This window comes from Vigna radiata, chromosome 7 (genome assembly GCF_000741045.1).
Source record: "Vigna radiata var. radiata cultivar VC1973A chromosome 7, Vradiata_ver6, whole genome shotgun sequence".
NCBI classification, from domain to species: Eukaryota; Viridiplantae; Streptophyta; class Magnoliopsida; order Fabales; family Fabaceae; genus Vigna; species Vigna radiata.
The window spans coordinates 50,368,595-50,387,212 of record NC_028357.1 but is presented as its reverse complement, the minus strand read 5'-3'; the positions used below and the strand labels follow the sequence as shown (position 1 = coordinate 50,387,212).

Here is an 18,618-nt window from a genome sequence, read left to right as displayed (position 1 = left end):
ACAACTATAAATTAATCATGTATCATCAATACATATAAATCGAAGTGAATTAATATTTTTTTGTAAATATTCATAAATTGGCTGGAGCTTTATTTGGGCATTATGTAGGGTTAGGTAACCAACTTCTTTATTTTTTTATCAATTAATAGATAAAGTTTGTAAATTTTTGTTTAAAAAGAACAGATATATGATAATTACATATGGGATACGATAAGAAAGGTAGATGACAGTGATAAAAAAAACAAAAGAAAAAGAAATAAAGCTGGTTTTAGTTAAAAAAAATAGTAATTATAGGTTTCTTCTCCGTCTCAATTACGTTCATCTCTTCTCCTCTCTTCTATTCTCTTAACCTAATTTCCCAATCAATCTTTCATCCATTTTTTCCTGTGACTCTGTGTTCGGTATGTCAATCCTTTCTCCAACCTTACTCTTCGCTATTATCTTCCCTTTCTTTTCCTTACTCAATTTTCTTTTCTAATGTTTCGCTGTTTCAGATCTTCACAGACCATGGCCAAAAGCTCCTTCAAGCTTGAGCATCCCTTAGGTCCTCTTCCTATTCTTTAACTTTTCTTCCTTTGCTATTCTTAGTTCTGGATCACGTCTTTCATCACCCTTAGTAGGGTTTATATTTAATTAGTAAAGTTTAAATCTTTCTCACTTCTACCCTAAAGATAAATTTTGTATTCGTGTAATTTAAAATCGACCAGCTTTTGGATTCTGTAGAAAAGAAGAATTATAGGGAAGATAATTCATCTAGATGAAAAGTGAACTGATTTCGATTGAGAAGGATATTTGGTTTATTCGGAATAAAACTGAATTCTGGGTTTTTCTTTCTTTTATTCCTGCGTTTAAAAACCCAATCTTTTGCCCGAGGACAATTTTTTCCTTCCCTTTTGGTGTTTGCATTTTTCTCATAATATCTAAGGTATACTTTGTTGCATAGTTTTTCCTTTGAACTCATGAATTGAACATTTTGTTTTTCCCCATGCCAGAAAGAAGGCAGGCTGAGTCTGCTCGCATTAGAGACAAGTATCCTGATAGAATACCGGTGGGTTCTTTTTTTGGATTGTTTGGTTGTTTGTGTTTTCTTGAGGTACTCCTTGTTGAAATGCAGTCATTGTGTGCAGGTGATTGTTGAGAGAGCGGAAAGAACTGACATTCCAGACATTGACAAGAAGAAGTTAGTGATCGTATAAAACACCACTTACTGTATTCATGTATATTTTTGCTTTCTCGAGGGTATTCTTTTTTCTTGAAGTTGGTTGATGCTTTCTGTAAAGATTTTGGGGCTTTCTTTTGTTTGTTGTGTCAGTAATAACGTAACGGTAGTGTGGACAGTGAAAATGGACAAATTGGAAGCAGATCAGCATCGTACAATTGATGCTTTGTTTTTACGGGCAAAGTGAATATATTAATATCCAGTACTAGTTCAACTCCAAATATGTACAATACAACCGAACGGTGCGTCTAAGTTCTGCTTGGGTAATGTTTTCTAGAAGCACTTTAGGATCAGCTAAAGGGAAAGGATTCGTTCTGTTTGGTTATCATTTTTAGATTGAGCTTTTGCTCTTCATGAAAAGAGAAATTCTTGGTAAAGAGGATGCCATTTGAAGAGAGATCTCTCCCCTTTTTCCTGTTCTTTCCATGTATTTCAATTTTCACTGAAATATTTCTTTTCTTTCCTATTTCTAGTTTTGGTCCTAACTAAACACATGGAAGAGAGCGTTTTCTGTAGGATGCAAAGGCTGAAAGGAAGAGAAAAGTGGAGGAAATGAGATTGCCTTTAAGACGTTGTGAGTTTCGTCACCAGTGTGGAAACACTCTGAAGTGTAGAATACTCCAGAAGAAGTGAAATGAAGCTTTATTAGTTTGGGAAGACTTCATTTTACAAGCTGATTTTGTGACATTAAGTTAATAATCCCAAGTCCAAATTATAAGATGGCATCATAGTTTATCCTTGATCCATTGTTTGGTCATCTGCATTGCCATGCCCCAAGGTAGTAGTAGCCCTAGGCGTGAGGGAAGGTGTTTGAAAGTTGTCTTAATCGTGGTCACCTTTAGTTCACTTAGTTGTAGCTGCTTTGGACGGGGTTGTAGCAAACTTCAAAGATGTTATTTAACCCCACATCAACTACAGATATTTTTTAAACAGAACTTATACAACTTGAATAGTCCTTACATTACCAACAAGTTTTTCAGAGTTGAGTTGGGTGCTCAACCTAAATTCTAAGCTAATACATTGTTTTTATTGGTTTGCAGCTTATTCTTCCTAGCCCAGTCAGCTGCTTTCTGCGAAATTTTCTCTTTCTCTTTTTGTTGCATTTAAAGATATAATTGCTTAATTTAATTAAATAATAAAATGTTATTCACTTGTATGTAGAATGTTATTTTATCTATGGTCTAGTTTGCACCCACATCATTACTTCGTTTAGGAAGATTTTTTCCATTGATGTAGCGTTGGGTTAGACCACAATGCATAAATCTATTCTTTTGTTAAGCAGTAGATTCTCACCTGGTTCTGTTTCTCTTGTTGTGATGCTGCAGGTACCTTGTCCCGGCGGATTTGACTGTTGGTCAATTTGTTTATGTTGTTCGTAAAAGGATCAAGGTCGGTGCGGAGAAGGCTATTTTTGTTTTTATCAATAACACATTACCTCCAACTGGTTAGTAGCTGCTACTCAAGCTTAATAATAAAACATTACGATGACAAATTCTTGTTGTACTTATGAACTGAATCTCTTGTGGCAGCCGCATTGATGTCTTCCATTTATGAGGAAAATAAGGACGATGATGGCTTTCTTTACATGACTTACAGTGGAGAGAACACTTTCGGTTCCCACTAAATTTAATAATTTATGATCAACTCTGTAAATAGATACTGCAAGTACTGTTGTCTATAGTCAATGCCTATCCTGTTTATTATTAATGATATGGTTTAAGTATATATTGAACAGGATTTTCATGCCCTTTGATTATGTGTATTGTTCTAAAAATATGAATTTCAATATATGAATTTATATTTTATGCTGACAGTTGAATTTTTTTTTTTAGTGGCGGGCTGAGATTTGTAATTTTTTAATGAAGCTTATAATTTGTTTTGGTTTTTGTAACGACTCAACGAGGACACTATGGTGCTTTATTGTTTTGGGAAAAAGAGAGGAACGCCACTGATACAAAAGAAAATAGAGATTTAAAGTAATCCAGTGACCTCTGAGATTGGTATTGTCTTGGCTCAATAATTATCACACGATGGGAAATTACAGTTCAGGCATTATTTAAAAGGATTGTGCTTCAAACGCTTCCCTTAATATTTATTTCTTTTCCAGTAAAGTTTTAAAAGCTTCCAAAATGTGCTTTTTGAGAATTTTTTGAAAGCTTCGGGAAAGCTTGTTTTGAAATGGAGTCGGTGTTTTATTATTTCAGGAAAAATGAGTTGTGGTTTCGTTGTTTGAGTCATTATTGAAATTGTAACAGCTAACCAATAGCAATCAATCAATATGAAGGTTTGTCAATATATCAAACAGAGTTTCTGCACTTCATTTCTTATATATGCTAATGGTATGTTGTATATCAGAAGATATTTCATAATCATATTAAATCATCTAATAAACTCATCCCACTCACATGAGTTATTTGTGGTTCAAGTGAATGATAATGTTTAAGAACTAATCATCCTTGCATGGAATTGTGAGACCTCCTGTTGAATCATCATATATGCTTGACTTAGTAATTACTGAAATGAAGGTTTTTCCCAGTAGAGCATAGTGTTTGTCTAATAACTGACAAAATTCCTTTTGGGTTTCGAAAAAAAATTATTTTCAGAACAAATATTTCAAAATTAATTCAAAGGGTTTTTAAATTATAATTTTCTAATGAAAATTAGGGATTTTTTAGTATTTTTAACCATTCTTTTGCTCCTATCTTTTGTAATTATGGACTTGACTCATTTCCAAAGTTGATCATATATTTCTTTTTTCATAAGTTAATTTACATAAGGAAATATTGTGAGTTCTTATAAAATTTCATGATGCAAAAAATGTTTAAAAATAATATGATTTAACGAGACTTATTTAGAGGAAAATAAAACCTATTAGCAACGATGCATAATTAAGCAAAACAGTGACATACTCTTACGCAATCAATCATGCAGTGTTAAATAATGCTAAATTTAAAGAGCATCTTCCTCCATAATTAACTAATGTCATTCAATCAACCTTAACTCTCTGATACATTTTCAATTCATTAAAAGAGGTGAAAGAAAAAGGCTACAAAACTGCTGCCATAGTGGTGAATTAATAGTTCACACATTATATATCAATTGGATGTACTCTTTCTTTTACACAGACTTTTGAACCATTTGATACAATTTGAAGCAGTTGCTTTGACTTTGCCGAAACCACCCTTGGAACCTGAATTCTTGTTCTTGTCTGTTTCCTTTTGAGATCTTGTCACATCATCTTCCATGGCACCAATACCACCAGCACCCCATTGATCTGCCCAACTTGGAGCTTCGCTTGCCATCTTTGCCTGATGCCATCACCATAAAACAACCTTAAACCTTTCAGATACCAAGAGACAAAAAAATCTCAACAAATCATTACTACAGAACAAATCTATGGAGATGAAACTTATAAACATTAATAGTTTTCTGAAGTTATAGCCAATCTGATCTTATGCTCAACGAGGGAATAACAAATTTAAGTACTTCCCTTCAAAATATATTACAGCACGTGATCATGAATTCATAAAAATTGCAAGACATAGCTAATAAAACTGGGGAATCTTTGAAATCCAGAAATACTTGACAAGTGCCTGTGGTGAAAACTTGAGACAGAAAAGCTTAAAGACAGGAGCAATACCTCTAAATGGATGACCGAGATTTTGATGCAGAAGAATGGTTGATGAAAGAAAGACTTGAAATTTAAAAGGTATGGAAGGAGGAGTGAAGGAAATGATATATATATATATTGAAAGGAAAATGTGATGTTACATTGCTTTTCCTTTTCCTAATTTATCTTTATCTTTTCATAACAGGACTTGACAACTCACCTATCTGTTTGAGTATTCCCATCTGGTTAAGCAAACTATGTGCGCCATCTTTCCTAGTTTTTCTTTTTATTTTTAAATAAATACTAAACCTTATCACATAATAAGGTTTAGTATTTGCTCAGGCTTGGTATGGTTTGAGTTTTCTATCTTGTCAATTCTCATCCAACGTTGTTGGACACTTTAATCAAGAATCTTTCATTTCAGTTTTCTATACTTGTGTTTTTATTTTTTATAAAAAGGTATATAATTACTGTTTTTGTGGGGAAAAAGATATAAAGAACATGTATTGATGAAAGAATGATTAGGGTACAATGAACACTAGTCTAGTATCCTCTTAGACTACTAGTATCAACCCCCTTTACTGGTTTATCTTTGTTGCTTTAAACATTTTCTGGCTGTGAAATAATGCAGTAGTAGCTGTGGTAGTTCCCTCTTAATGATTGGATCCAAGCAACCATAGGTGTGGTCCAATGCTGCTATAAACAAAGCTTTAAAAAGAAAAAGAAAGGTTTATGAAAAGAGAAAAAGAATAAAGATTGCATAACATGCTAACGTCTTCTGTACGAATGAGTCTCTATTTATCCAACATTAAACTAAAGTGATGCTAGCTCAACCTTCTTTCATAATAAATAATAAATTAAAGGTTTAAACCATTCAATCGTCCCTATTTTTGGGTCACTTTCCCAATTTCATCCCCCTCTTATTAAAACTCCCAATTTGGTCCTCAAAAGAGTCAATTTCAATCAAATTAACCCTTTCCGTTAAAAGTTAAAATTTTAGACAGCACAGAGGATGAAGTGTTGATGTATACACAGGTGGCCTTTGTAGTGATGAGATCTGATGAAACGTGGCATTTGAAAAAAAAATAGAATTTAAAATAGATTGTTAAATTAGGGGATTAGGGTTAAATCTGATTGTTAAATTGATCGCGTCAGTGGCTGAGATGGAGATCTGGAGAGATTGCGTTTCGAATGAAATGGATGGAAGAAGCGATGCTGCGCTGGGTGCGTGGTTTCCGATCACTGTTGAAGTCGCCGACGGCGTCTCTGGTGGCCATGAAAAGGTGCAGCGGGGACTGGTCCTGGATGCATATGTGCTTGCACGTGAAGAAGGAGAAACTTTGGAAGTTTTTTTTTTTCATTATTATTTGCACCTTTCGCATCCTCAAATTTATTGTTCACACCTATGTTTAAATCTCTTTATTCTTTTTGGTTTGCTGCCATGGAGTCACCGGCGGCATCTCTGGTCGCCATGGAGTCACCGGCGGTATCTCTGGCCACCATTAAATTTACTGTTCACACCTTCGTTTAAATCATTTTCTTCTTTTTGGTTTGTTGTTACAGACTATGTTTTTATGTTCTGCTGATACTTTTTTTTATTTAGGGGATTAGGGCATTTGACAACTAGTTGATCCTCAGGCAAACTGGGTTGTATCCTCTCTGTTAATGACTTCGCACAAACTTCCGATGCTCTTTCCTCTCAGTTTTTCACTTCAAATTGAACCCAAATTCACTTTAATTTAACCCTAATCCCTTAATCAGATTTAACAATCTATTTTAAATTCTATTTTTTGTCAAATTCAACGTATCATCCAATCATTGACACGTTTCATCACTACAAAGGCTACCTGTGCATACATCAACACTTCATCCTCTGTGCTGTCTAAAATTTTCACAGCGTTAACTTTTTCCAACGGAAAGGGTCAATTTGATTAAAATAGACTCTTTTGAGGACCAAATTGGAAGTTTTAATAAAAGGGGGATGAAATTGGGAAAGTGACCCAAAAATAAGGACGATTCAAGGATTTAAACCTAAATTAAACTACTTACCTTTGCACTTGAGAATCATAATCTATTCTTCAAGATTATATGTTCTCATGTTTTTTCATAAACAAAAATTTTAAATCACCATTAAACTATATATTTTTGTTTTATTTCAATTGATTTCTTTATCTAGTATTGAATTTTCAATCATTCTTTTCACGGTGGTTGATTTTTTGTAGTTACATTTCCCGTTGGTCATAAAAAACAACAATGAATGAAGTCTCATATAATATATACTTATAACATTATAAAATAAGAAATATGAGCACCTACATGTTGTGATTATAAAAGTATTTTACATTCCAAAAATTATCAAACACAACATCATTATGTTCTTGTGCTCTTAAAAAAGAAAATTTACTTGAGAACAAGCCTTACCCATTTTAATTATATGAATTAATGGTTACAAATTAAATATAATGATAAACTATTAATCATATAAACTGATATAATTTTAAATTTGATGATAGTTTCTGATTAAAAAACTTAAATGATAATTGTACAAAGTAATTATTATTATTATTTTAAATAAACATAAAAAAAATATTGTGGTTAAGACCAAGAATTGTAGAATTTTAGAGGTCAAAGAATAGAAATTGTTTTCTAGGACCCAACTCATCTATTATAACAACACATAATATATTGGTGGAATTGAGCAACCAATAATCCTTAATGCTACCTAAAGGTGGAAAAGAATAAGACTAGTGCACTAGATATAACCAACCATATCAATTCAAATTTAGAGTACATCAAGAAATAATTTTAGACAAAATGTAGAAATTTATAAGATACAAATAAAGTTATAATAAAAATTAAACATAAAACAATACTTAGATAATTCAGATATTGTTAAAAGCAATTGTACAAATATATTGACCTATAGATGACTTATCACTTAAGATATAGATAAAATTGTTTTGTTACAATTAAAATCAATTAAACATCTAAATTATATAAACATGTTTGTAATCAAGCTTAAAGAGAATTGAGTCCTAATTAGATTGATCCTAATGAAAAATCCATAGAGAAAATTATAAGTATAGATCAAATGTAGGGTTTTTAACACATTAATTATGTTTTTGTTATAACATTAATTGTTTTAACTAATTGAACCTGAATTGACTTTAACATTTAAGTATCTTTAGCAAGTATTCATTGATTAGTTGACCAACATGAAGATGACCAAATTGAATTGTGAAAACTAGAAAATTATATTAAATTGATGTTCAACTCTACACTTGAAACATTTTAACACTTATTGTGGGGTCGAGCGAAAACTCTTTAAGCTCACATGGTAACTAGTTGGAAAATGGGTGTAACATATCGAAATATGTATTAAACAATCAAATGGATCCAAGGTAAATGATGTGAAAGATGCAAAGACAAATGGATGAGATAAAGAGTATAATGAAAAGATAAAGGTATTGTGAACTTAGAATGTGATCATTTAACAAGATAAGAGTTGATAAAAATCCTGTGACATCCACCTCGACCCTTTAGGAACAAATAAAATAATTTTGGGAAGAACGAGACAAAACCGTTCAACGAGTAGTTGATACGATTAATCTACTCTTGTTCATTGCGAAGATCATGGAAAATCTTTATACTAACTATTGAAGAATGCTTGTATTTAACCAACATAATGGATTTACTTACCTACTAAATATGTTTTGATATTAAATCAATTCAAATTAGACCGATAAAATAAATTAATATTATAATAAAAATATAATTGATGTGTTAACAACATATATTTAATTTATATTTATAATTTTTTTTAATGAAATTTTGATTAGGATCAATCTACATGATTATAACTCAATTTTCTTTTAAATCTAATTATTGATTTGTTTATGTAATGTAGATGTTAAACTAATTTTAATTATGATTGATTGATTTTTTTTTTATAAAAACTGAGTCACATTGTTGTCGTTGTTACGTATCGTTGGAAAAATACATTGTAATAATAATTATAATATTTTATATATTTGCCCGTACAGATTAAATTGTGATAAAAAAATCATATTATAATTGAAAATGTAGAAAAATAATCTTAGAAATTTACGTTGTTAGTATCCTAAAATATCTCCCAAAAAAAACTGGACAAAACATTATCCCTTCTCTTAGAAACGTCGATATACACCTAGCTAAATGAGTCTACTATAAAAAGGCTGAATTCAAATTAATAGTTACACGTCACAATAACTTAGTGACTCATTTCATTTTCTCTCTCTCTATCTCTCTTCTTTCTATTTCTCTGAAAAACATAGACACCAACCACTTTTCTTCACCTAGAAGCTTTAAGATACCCACAATTTCCTTCCTTGCTGCAAATTTCTGATAAAGAGGAAGTGACTTGATTTGGTTTATGGATTAGTTTACTTGTAGTTTAATTCTGATTATCTATTTTAAATTTGATGAGATAGAAGCACTATTGTAGAAAAATTAAATTGAATATACAAAAACTTAATTATTTGATTGAATTGCAAGAAATCTAATCAAGAGATAAAATCAGATTTGTTTCGGGTTGTGAGATCAAGAAGTACTCTTTTACATTTAATTACGTGTTTTTCTTTGTTATTTTTTATTTTAGTTATCGTTATCTTTTGTGTTCTTGATTTAAACTTTAGACTGTACAGTGATGTATTTGTCAAATACATTCTGATGTTTAAATTAATTACAGAATTTGATCGTTATCATAATATAATATTAGTTTTACAATAAATATAAATATTTATCTTTTTACCTTACTATATGTTTTATAGATAATTTTGTGGGACCGAGAGACTAACTTTCTGACGTGATTTTATCGTTTTCCATGACTTGAATCGTGTGCTCCACTTGTTATTGATCGTTAGGTAGACTTCAATCTTGATTGAGGGGAGAGGTATTTGAGAGTATGAATTGAATGGAAGTAGACCCTGAATGGAACATACCTAGCTTTAGGCCTGACTTTGTATTTATAAGTCATCTTATGGATGTAATCTGATACAAGCTCAATAAAATATAAACAGAATTATCTTAAAATTCGGTTGATTGCTTATAAATAGTTTTATCAATATCTTTAATCAGATATCTTTAATCATTATGCTATTATTTGGACCAATTACTTATTGGACCATTAATGCATTGGTTATACTATACACTATTTATAAGTTTTGACATGAAATTTTAATTAAAATCAACTTAATTATGATCTAATAGTTCATAAGTATATTTTGTCTTTGTTAATCATGTAAGATTTATTAAAAGTGATTTATATTGTATTTATCTATCTACCATTCTTGAAACATAAATTAAAAGGGTATAATATATATGAGTCCCTCCAAGTTTATTTGAGAAAAATGTTCAATTTCGAAGAAATTGACCAATTACAAAGTTTGTGTTATCGGTATCATGGGTTGCAACAGAACCCTTTTATTCTAAATTATTTGTTCATCAGATGAAGATGTTTTATCGACCATTATACAGATTTTTTTTCAATTTTTTCTTTACATCTCACACCTACCAACTCTCTCTCTTTCCACTTTTTCATGCTTATCAAATGAAACTTAAATTTCACTTGTACTATAAAAATAAATCTCACCGCTGTTATTAATTTTCTCAACTAATATGAGCTGTAATTATATGTATGCATTGTCACAACATTTAATGAACTAATAAAATTTGTAAAAAATAAACATTTCAATGGTAAAAACATGTAAAAAAAAAGACTTACGTGGTGATATTTACAAAAATTTGAATGATGAATATGCAATTAAACCTAAAACAAAAATAGAAATAGTTTTATAGTGTGTGACATGACCTGCACACTTTTATAATTATTAGAGTTGTTTTGAAACGTCAATTTTGGTACATTTATTATACTTTTTAACCTTCTCTTTTCATGATTTTCAATTAGTTAACTAACTAAAAATGTATACAGATTTAATTTTACTAAACTTGATAATTAATTTTTGTATATTTTCTTTTAAATAGTAAAAAAATTTATGCCAAATCAATGACTTAAAACATATTATATATACATATATTATAATTCTTATACTATTTTTTTGTATGGTTTCATCTCTTATATTTTTTTGGCATTATCTTTAACTTTCTTATATCAAAGATAATTTCGTTTTAATTTTTATTGTAAGTAATATTATACACCAATATATCTTATCATTAGGTTTTTACAGTTTTTAATATTATAAAATTTCATATTAAACATTATTTTTTTGTTAAAGACAAAACTGACCTTCTTTTATATGTGAATAATTTACATTAAGTGATAAAAAATATAATTCAAGTTAAACTTACAAGCTTTGTTAACTTAACAAACATAAGTTTTTTTATCATATTGTCAATTTTTTAAAAGTGTATCAGTAAATATAATAATAGTTGTATGATTATATTTGTTTGCAAAATTTATTTATAATATTAAAAGTTGTAAGAAAACTCTAAATTCTGACCGCATATGTAATTTATATCTTTGAAATAAATTATTAAATTAATTATTTAGTTTATTTTTTAAGTATAATTATTTAAAACATTATATATATATATATATATATATATATTAAAATTAATTTTTTTAAATATGATTTACTCATATATTAAATCATAAAAATTATGTTAGGAAAAAAGTTTTATAATAATTATTAGGATTAAACATATTTTTTATTTCCAAACTTTCTCCTAAAGAGCTTCTCTCTTCCATGGAACTGTTTTTTCTCCTCATTGCATCACATTGAGAAAGAGACAGTAGGAGTAGTGGGAAGGAAAGGCTGTGGTGACCATAGTCAGAGCCTCAGCCAGAACCACAAGAGTATTTTATAAAATATAGAGGCAAAATACAGTTATAATGAATAGTTTGAAAAAAAAAAATATTCTGACATTTTGGAAAATCCAAAATAAAAATATTTTGTTGTTTTAATTTAACCACATATTGAGATGAGGAAATTTATAAAAAGATCTAAAATAGTGAAAAGGTGGAGAATGACTTGTGAATTGGAATTTTGTTGCTTTTGAAGTATTGTTTCTGTTAATCATGCCCTTGGGAAAGATTCGTGTGTTGACGAGGGGAGAACAAAAAAGACAATTCCAGAATGTATATGCACAATTTACAAGTTGAAAGAAAAGAATCAATGCATGTAATGATTCAATGAAGACATTAAACAAAACTGTAAGCAAACAAATCAAGCCTTCGCTTCTAAGCATCTTATGGATGATGATGCTCTAACCTATTATAGCTTCTAAGCACTTTCTGAACACCAAAAATTAAAAATATCTATCTATCTACATATTGGAAGCTAAAAACACCTATCCTTCTTATTTAGACTTTCTCACGGACTTGGATTTCTTCATTTTCCGCGATTTATCATCCACACTCGTCCATGTATATCCCACAGGAATAGCAAAAGGGTCCGAATCCAATGTCATGGACTGTTGCTGTTGCTTATTGACGCTGCTACTTCGTCTCAGCCACATTGATGTGGTCGAAGAGGAGCATCTGTTTTCTGCTTTGTTCTGTTGTTGTTCCTCTCCACTGACCAAATGTCTGGGACTGCTGAATGGAGTGTAGAATTGCTCCATAGGTTGCAGCTCCACGAACTTTGTGAAAGTAATCACCACCCTCACTGTAGGGACCACCGGTATACCCACCTGATCACACCAAAACCACAATTATTATTATTTATAACGCCAAACTATTCATCCTCACCATTATCATGTCTCCTACATTTCTATGTCAAAGAATCAATCCTCACAATCTTAGCTGAATGTTGTATCAGTGGCAGACAAATAAGGGTCAACCCCCCGACATTGACTTTGCTGTGGACGTTGGCAGTAAAGGTAGGGTCATCCGCAGTCGATTCACTACACGCCAAACAGATCCAACACCACGTCATCATCGTGTGGGACCATGCTATTGACCTCATATCACTGTTCATCGAAATTATTTCTCATAACTCACAACGTTGGCCCCACCCAAATTCTAAAGGGATTCTTCAACTATGGCCCACAAAAAATAATACCGATGGCCTTAACAAACGGTAAAGCCAAAATAGAATCTGAATTTTAAAATAATTTACTTATAAAAAGACTAAAAATGATGATACTATTCCCATGATGCCCTTACCTTAACGGGGAAAGTTCCCGACGGGAACGTGGTAGTGAGTATCTCTCTGAGCCTCCTGACAGCCTTCACCTTATTGGCGAGAATGTCGAGTAACGGCAGTAGCTCCTCCGTCTTCAACGGAAACTGCTCCGTTAGCCACACCGATGGCCGTAAGCTTCTAACGAACTCTTTTTCTTTGGTCTGTGGCACAGTCACGCTTGCGGAAGATCTCCGCGGAGGTGGGGCAGTTCCGTACGTTAGATCGACGCTTTTCCTTCCCATTGGGACCCATTCTCTATCTTCTCGGACAAAACTACTGTGTCTTCTCTTGTCTGGCATGGGAAACCCGAAATTGGGATTCTCCGCAACAAGAAAACCGTCGTCGTCTTCGTCCAGTTCCAACGGCAGCACCTGCTCACTCCCTGCCACGTCAGACTCACAGCCAGCAACTTTCCTCGACCGAAAACTGAATACCACGTTATGCATTTCGTACACCTTCGCCTTCCATTCTCCCACGCTCTCTGTTTTCTCTTGCCTTCGCCAATTCGTTCTGCCTACAAGCTCTGCCTTCGTCACGTCCATCCCAGGACGATACACACTCGTCTGCGAACAGAATCCGGCGACATCGGACTCGTTCATCGGTCCGCCTGCGTTCTCAAAGGCATCGAAGATTTTGCGGTCGTCCCGGTTGAGAACGAGAAGCGAACCGGGAGGGACGTCATGCGAGTGATCTCCGTCTCCGAGGAAGAGGAAGCTCTGGTCAGCGCGCTGGATTTTGAGACCGTCGAAGCCGGCGAGGGAAGTGTCAGCGCGGAGGTTGCCATCGCGCTTCCAGATTTTGTAGGTGTCGGAGGGGGCGATCTTGCCGACGAAGGGAATGACGGAGCTCTCGAAGTGGAAGGAAATCTCCATGTAGAAGTCGCGCATGCGGCGGAGCGCGGAGATGACGCGGGGGAGGCGGCGGCGCCACTTGGACCAGGCATTGCGGTGGTGGAGGCGTAGGAGGACAAGCGCAATGTCGGAGGCGCGGCGGCAGAGAGCCTCCTGCAGGGCGTTCCAGCCAGCGGCGTTCTGGAGGGAGACATCGGCGCCGGCAGTGGCGAGGGCACGGGCGGCGAAGAGGTCGTTGAGGCGTACGGCTAGGTGGAGAGGCGTTTCTCTGTAAGGAACGTCGCGACGGTCGAGAAGAGCGGAGATCTGATCAGCGATTTTTTCCTGCGCAAGGGAATCGGATTCGGTTTGGATTAGAGAAGGATCGGGGAGACGCGGGAGCGAGGAGATGATTCTGGAGAGAGTGGTGTGATCGGCCAAAACGACAGCGTGGTGGACTGGACTGTGACCGTAATTCTGGGATTTTATGATGGGAGGACTGCTCGACTTTGCCATGCTTTGAGATGAAGCTTTTACTAGTGACAGGATTATGTGATGTTATGTTATGTTATTCGGAATGAATGAAGGGTATTATGGTCCGAATGCAGAAGGCACGGCTTTTTGTAAAAAGAGATACTCCTTCACCTGTCTCTTTTGTCCTTTCATATTCCTTAGCCTTTTTCCACTTTCACACTCAACACACCTTCCATTCAAACTTCACTTCCCATCCCCCCCAACCCATTCTATATATTTTACATACATTACAACATACATTCAAATCATCATTTTCAACCAACTTCTCTTATCTTCTACCCAGTTCAAAGTGCTCCACAACAATATTCAACATCATTATATTCAAGTCAATTTCATTTTTCCTTTTTTAGTACTTTTTTATTATTTATTTTATTAGAGTCATTCCATTAATCAGATCAAATGTACACTAATATCGTTACTTTACTCACTTCTTATTTTGTTAGTTCATTTTTAATTTTTGCCAAAATCATCTCAATGACTCTAGTTAGTCTTCATTTCATAGAATCTAAGTCGTGACCTTAACGGTATCTCTGTATCAATGAGTAAACAAAACGATGAAAGGAGGTTTTGGATCCGCTTTTTTATGACTTGGGTGCACATGGATTTGCACTTGATTTTGTTTTTTTTTAACATTTTGATTTTTGGATCTCTCCGTTATTAGGGAAAATTTAAAATTTTTTATATCATAATATCATTGTAGAAATTCACTTATAAATATCAAAATTAGTAAAATAAAAAAAAATCCGATTAAATTGTTTCTAATATTTATAATGCAAAAACTTTGATTAACTTAAGTCTTTTTCTTGCGCCTCTATCATGCATTTGAAGCATATGCAACATATGTTTCCATATAACCAAAAGTTATACGATCATCGCAAGACATACACAACCACAAACACAAACAAATATGAGTAAGCTACCATAACACAACCAATAACAATAAAAAAATGTACAAGATAACTAAGCACAACTTAATAATGATACTATTCATCTACAATGTTACTCATACTCACATAATTGTTTCTATACTATGAACATAATCAACATCCTTGATAACTATAACATGACTATACCCTCACATCATCATTTCCCATCACATCGTCATCATGAAACAACATTTCATATACCTCCATCAAAACTAACCTCTTCATGAATCATTCATCGTGAATCACACCATGAGTCTCCACAATATCACAACTCCATAGTGAAAAGAATTAGTCACACTCCACCACACCTCCCCACAAGTCCCCTGTAGCCCCTCCTACAGGTCTGCTCGAGTAGTCCCACCTACTTGGATAAGGAACATGTTTCCTGCCACACAAGGACAGAGCAAACACCATCACCCCCCATACAAGGAAGGCTCAATACTCGAGCACTCCCTTTTCGCATACAAGGCCACAGGAAGTTATTATCTCGACCGATCGATAGTCTCAGGCTTTACTAGGTACAAAAAGCGGACCTATTCCTCACTCTTATGCTCATCGATCAACCACTCGTTCACGTACAACTCCTACACTCACCCATTCCACTTCCAACACTCACTCATTTCAATCATCAGTATCTAAGTGCTCAATAAAAATACAATGTACTCAATAGATTCCACTCGAACAATAAAAAACAAAATATATTTCAATAACAATCCAAAATAATATATCCTTTATTATTTTAATCAAACATTAAAATCAAATATTCAATTAATCAACATAAACACCACGTGAGTTCTACTCCAACAATAAATCAAAATAAATAAATAAATAACATTTAATAATAAACCAAAAATAATAAAACATTTATTGAGCTAATTAAAAATTATAATCACATTATTTTTCTTCATTGTCAAATTAAAATTAGTAAATAATTTAATATTATAACTAATAATTATAATCTCATTATTTTCATTTTTAAAATCAATTAATATTCATTTCATATTTCCAATTTCATAAACTATTAATTAATTGATTTTAATTCCCATTATTTTAATTTCAAATACATAATCTTTTTCTTATCATTATTTTTGGACCCTAGAGTTTCGATTTCCAAATATATTTAAAATTTCATTACTTTTTCTTTATCCCTTACCTTTTTTTTTTTGTTTTAAAGGTTGTCTCAACGATTCTAAAAATCTGAGTTTCACAAAGTCCAACCATGGGTCTGCGCAGGCCCAACCAGGTTCAATCCGCACCGACCCACGGCCCACTGCCATTCAGTCTGAACCTGTGCTTGTACTCTCTGGCCACCTCGAAGGTGGAAACCACCATCGTCAGACCCAATGCCGATCGAAACCAAGCACTCAACCTCCGATCACACGAAGAGCCAAAACCCCAGATATTTAACTCGAACACCCTACACTCAAACCCTAAGGTCATGAACTCAAAACAGGAACCTCATTCTCAAAACAGAATCTGAAAGCCAGAACCCCAACATCTCGATTGGTTCCAAAACACAATTTCTGAAAACAAGAACAAAGCTCTTAAAAGAGAATTCCCAAATTAGAAGAACAAGATCAGAAACCCCAATTTGCAATAATAGATTCCAAAACCTCCAAAATTCCCAATTTCAGAAAACCCTAATCAGAAACGCGAATCAAGAATGCAGCCCATTCTGCTACCGTCACAGGTTGCTTCAAAAGAGGGAGCTTCCGTGATCCCGATCACCACGAGAACGCCGAGGAACCGAGCTCCTCGCATTGCTTAGACGCTGGAACGAACCTCCCTGCCAGAACGACCAGAAAAAGAGGATAGGAAAGGAACCTCCCTCCTACGAAACACAAACCCAGACAGAAACGAGAAAAGCGAAACCTCCTCCTTTGCCTTGCAAAAACCCGAAACCAAAGCCAGAAAACGAGACAAAGAACAACGTCTCTCTTCCTGTGAGACGAAGCAGAAGAGGAAAAGAGGAAAGAAGCCTCCATCCTTGCGGTGAAAACTTGAACAAGGCGGAAGAGAAGGAGGAAACCCTCCCTGGACTACGCGAGACCCACGACGACACCCCAGCGCTGGGTCTGTCGAGAGGAACCAATAGGAGATTCAATTAAACGTAGGAAAATTTTAGTGGAGAAAGAATTTAATTAGGATCCAATTAATTTAAAGTCTAACAATACTAAATTCTTAATTATAATTAGATCAAAAATCTGATTCCTAATATAATTTTAATTGTCATTAAAAAGGAAAGTCGTTACTGCTCGTAATTTCTTAATTATAAAAGAAAAATTCAATTTTTTATAAATGATTAATTATAATTGAAATGAAACTATAAATCCTAATATTTATAGTTTTCTTTAAACCATTATTCAAATATTTATTTGTGCAAATTAAAATTATGAATGCACATGAACAAAAATCAAGGAAACATTTTTCATGTTAGAAAGATTACATAATCTCATAATTCTTCATACAATCACACACTTTAATAAATCGTTCAAAACATTTAAAATTATTATTCATCAAATAAATAAATAATTATTTAAGGTAAGCTTCTCATACCTTAGTTAATTATAGAACATCAATCAATAATAGGTTTCCACACTTCTGCTATATCTTTTTAAAAAAAATATTTTTCTTCTTCAAAGAAAGTTTTTGTTTTATCATATTATATGTTATCTTTTTCTCCATTCTTAACGTTCTCTCTTTTTCCTTTGTTTAATAAAACTCCTTTTTATTCTTATTTTTATTTTAAATAAATTATATTATAATTAAAAGAAACTACTAGTAGTGCTTCCTATAATATTTCAAGTGATTTAAAAAAAAAAACATAACATTCTACCTTTTTTTTTTTAATTTTCAACTTATATTATTTGAAGTACTTTTCTTTATTTTCTACACCCTTATTTATAACTTTCACACCTCAATTACAAAATGAAAAGAACATTCTCGTCCTTAAGAAAATATAAATAAAATCAAACAAATGTTTCACATGAACCTTTCTTCAGGATCTGAACTCTCTTACATTCAATCCTAAATAAACATTTTTAGCAACAAGCCAACACATCACACTAGAATATAACACATCACAAATTTAACAATCAAACAACATGCGTTACACTTATATCAACATAATAAATAAATAATATAGAACTTTATGTTCTTCTCAAGACTTGCACACTAACTGAACTATACAACACCTTGTAAACTCTTGCAGATTTCAATAAAACATACTTAAGACTTATCTATAAACTTTACATTTTCTCGGGTCTTACACTTTTTGTGTTATATATTTCATATTATGAATAAATTTGACTTTTGT

The 18,618-nt window shown here is 33.0% G+C and overlaps 2 protein-coding genes across 5 annotated transcripts; one reads left to right on the top strand and one right to left on the bottom strand.

Annotated features, from left to right (window-relative positions):
- Positions 1 to 243: 243 nt before the first annotated feature.
- On the top strand, positions 244 to 3,032 carry LOC106766790 (autophagy-related protein 8c). Of its 2 annotated transcripts, XM_014651549.2 has the most exons (6): positions 244 to 401; positions 495 to 544; positions 993 to 1,048; positions 1,128 to 1,180; positions 2,545 to 2,663; positions 2,749 to 3,032. In XM_014651549.2, exons 2-6 carry the CDS (start codon positions 508 to 510, stop codon positions 2,841 to 2,843), a joined length of 360 nt encoding a protein of 119 aa, XP_014507035.1. In that variant the 5' UTR covers positions 244 to 401; positions 495 to 507; the 3' UTR covers positions 2,844 to 3,032. The 2 variants fall into 2 exon arrangements, with proteins under 2 accessions (XP_014507035.1, XP_014507034.1); XM_014651548.1 differs by lacking the exon at positions 244 to 401 and having other exon boundaries at positions 478 to 544.
- An 8,979-nt stretch (positions 3,033 to 12,011) lies between these two features.
- LOC106766954 (ankyrin repeat domain-containing protein 13C) lies at positions 12,012 to 14,606 on the bottom strand. 3 transcript variants are annotated; one of them, XR_002668897.1, is made up of 3 exons: positions 12,994 to 14,606; positions 12,623 to 12,797; positions 12,408 to 12,518 (listed from the first exon to the last, which is right to left on the bottom strand). XR_002668897.1 is itself a non-coding variant. In XM_014651754.2 (2 exons), exons 1-2 carry the CDS (start codon positions 14,356 to 14,358, stop codon positions 12,186 to 12,188), a joined length of 1,698 nt encoding a protein of 565 aa, XP_014507240.1. In that variant the 5' UTR covers positions 14,359 to 14,604; the 3' UTR covers positions 12,012 to 12,185. The 3 variants fall into 3 exon arrangements, 2 of the variants coding, with proteins under 2 accessions (XP_014507240.1, XP_014507241.1); XM_014651754.2 differs by lacking the exon at positions 12,623 to 12,797 and having other exon boundaries at positions 12,012 to 12,518; positions 12,994 to 14,604; XM_014651755.2 differs by having other exon boundaries at positions 12,400 to 12,797.
- Positions 14,607 to 18,618: the final 4,012 nt, after the last annotated feature.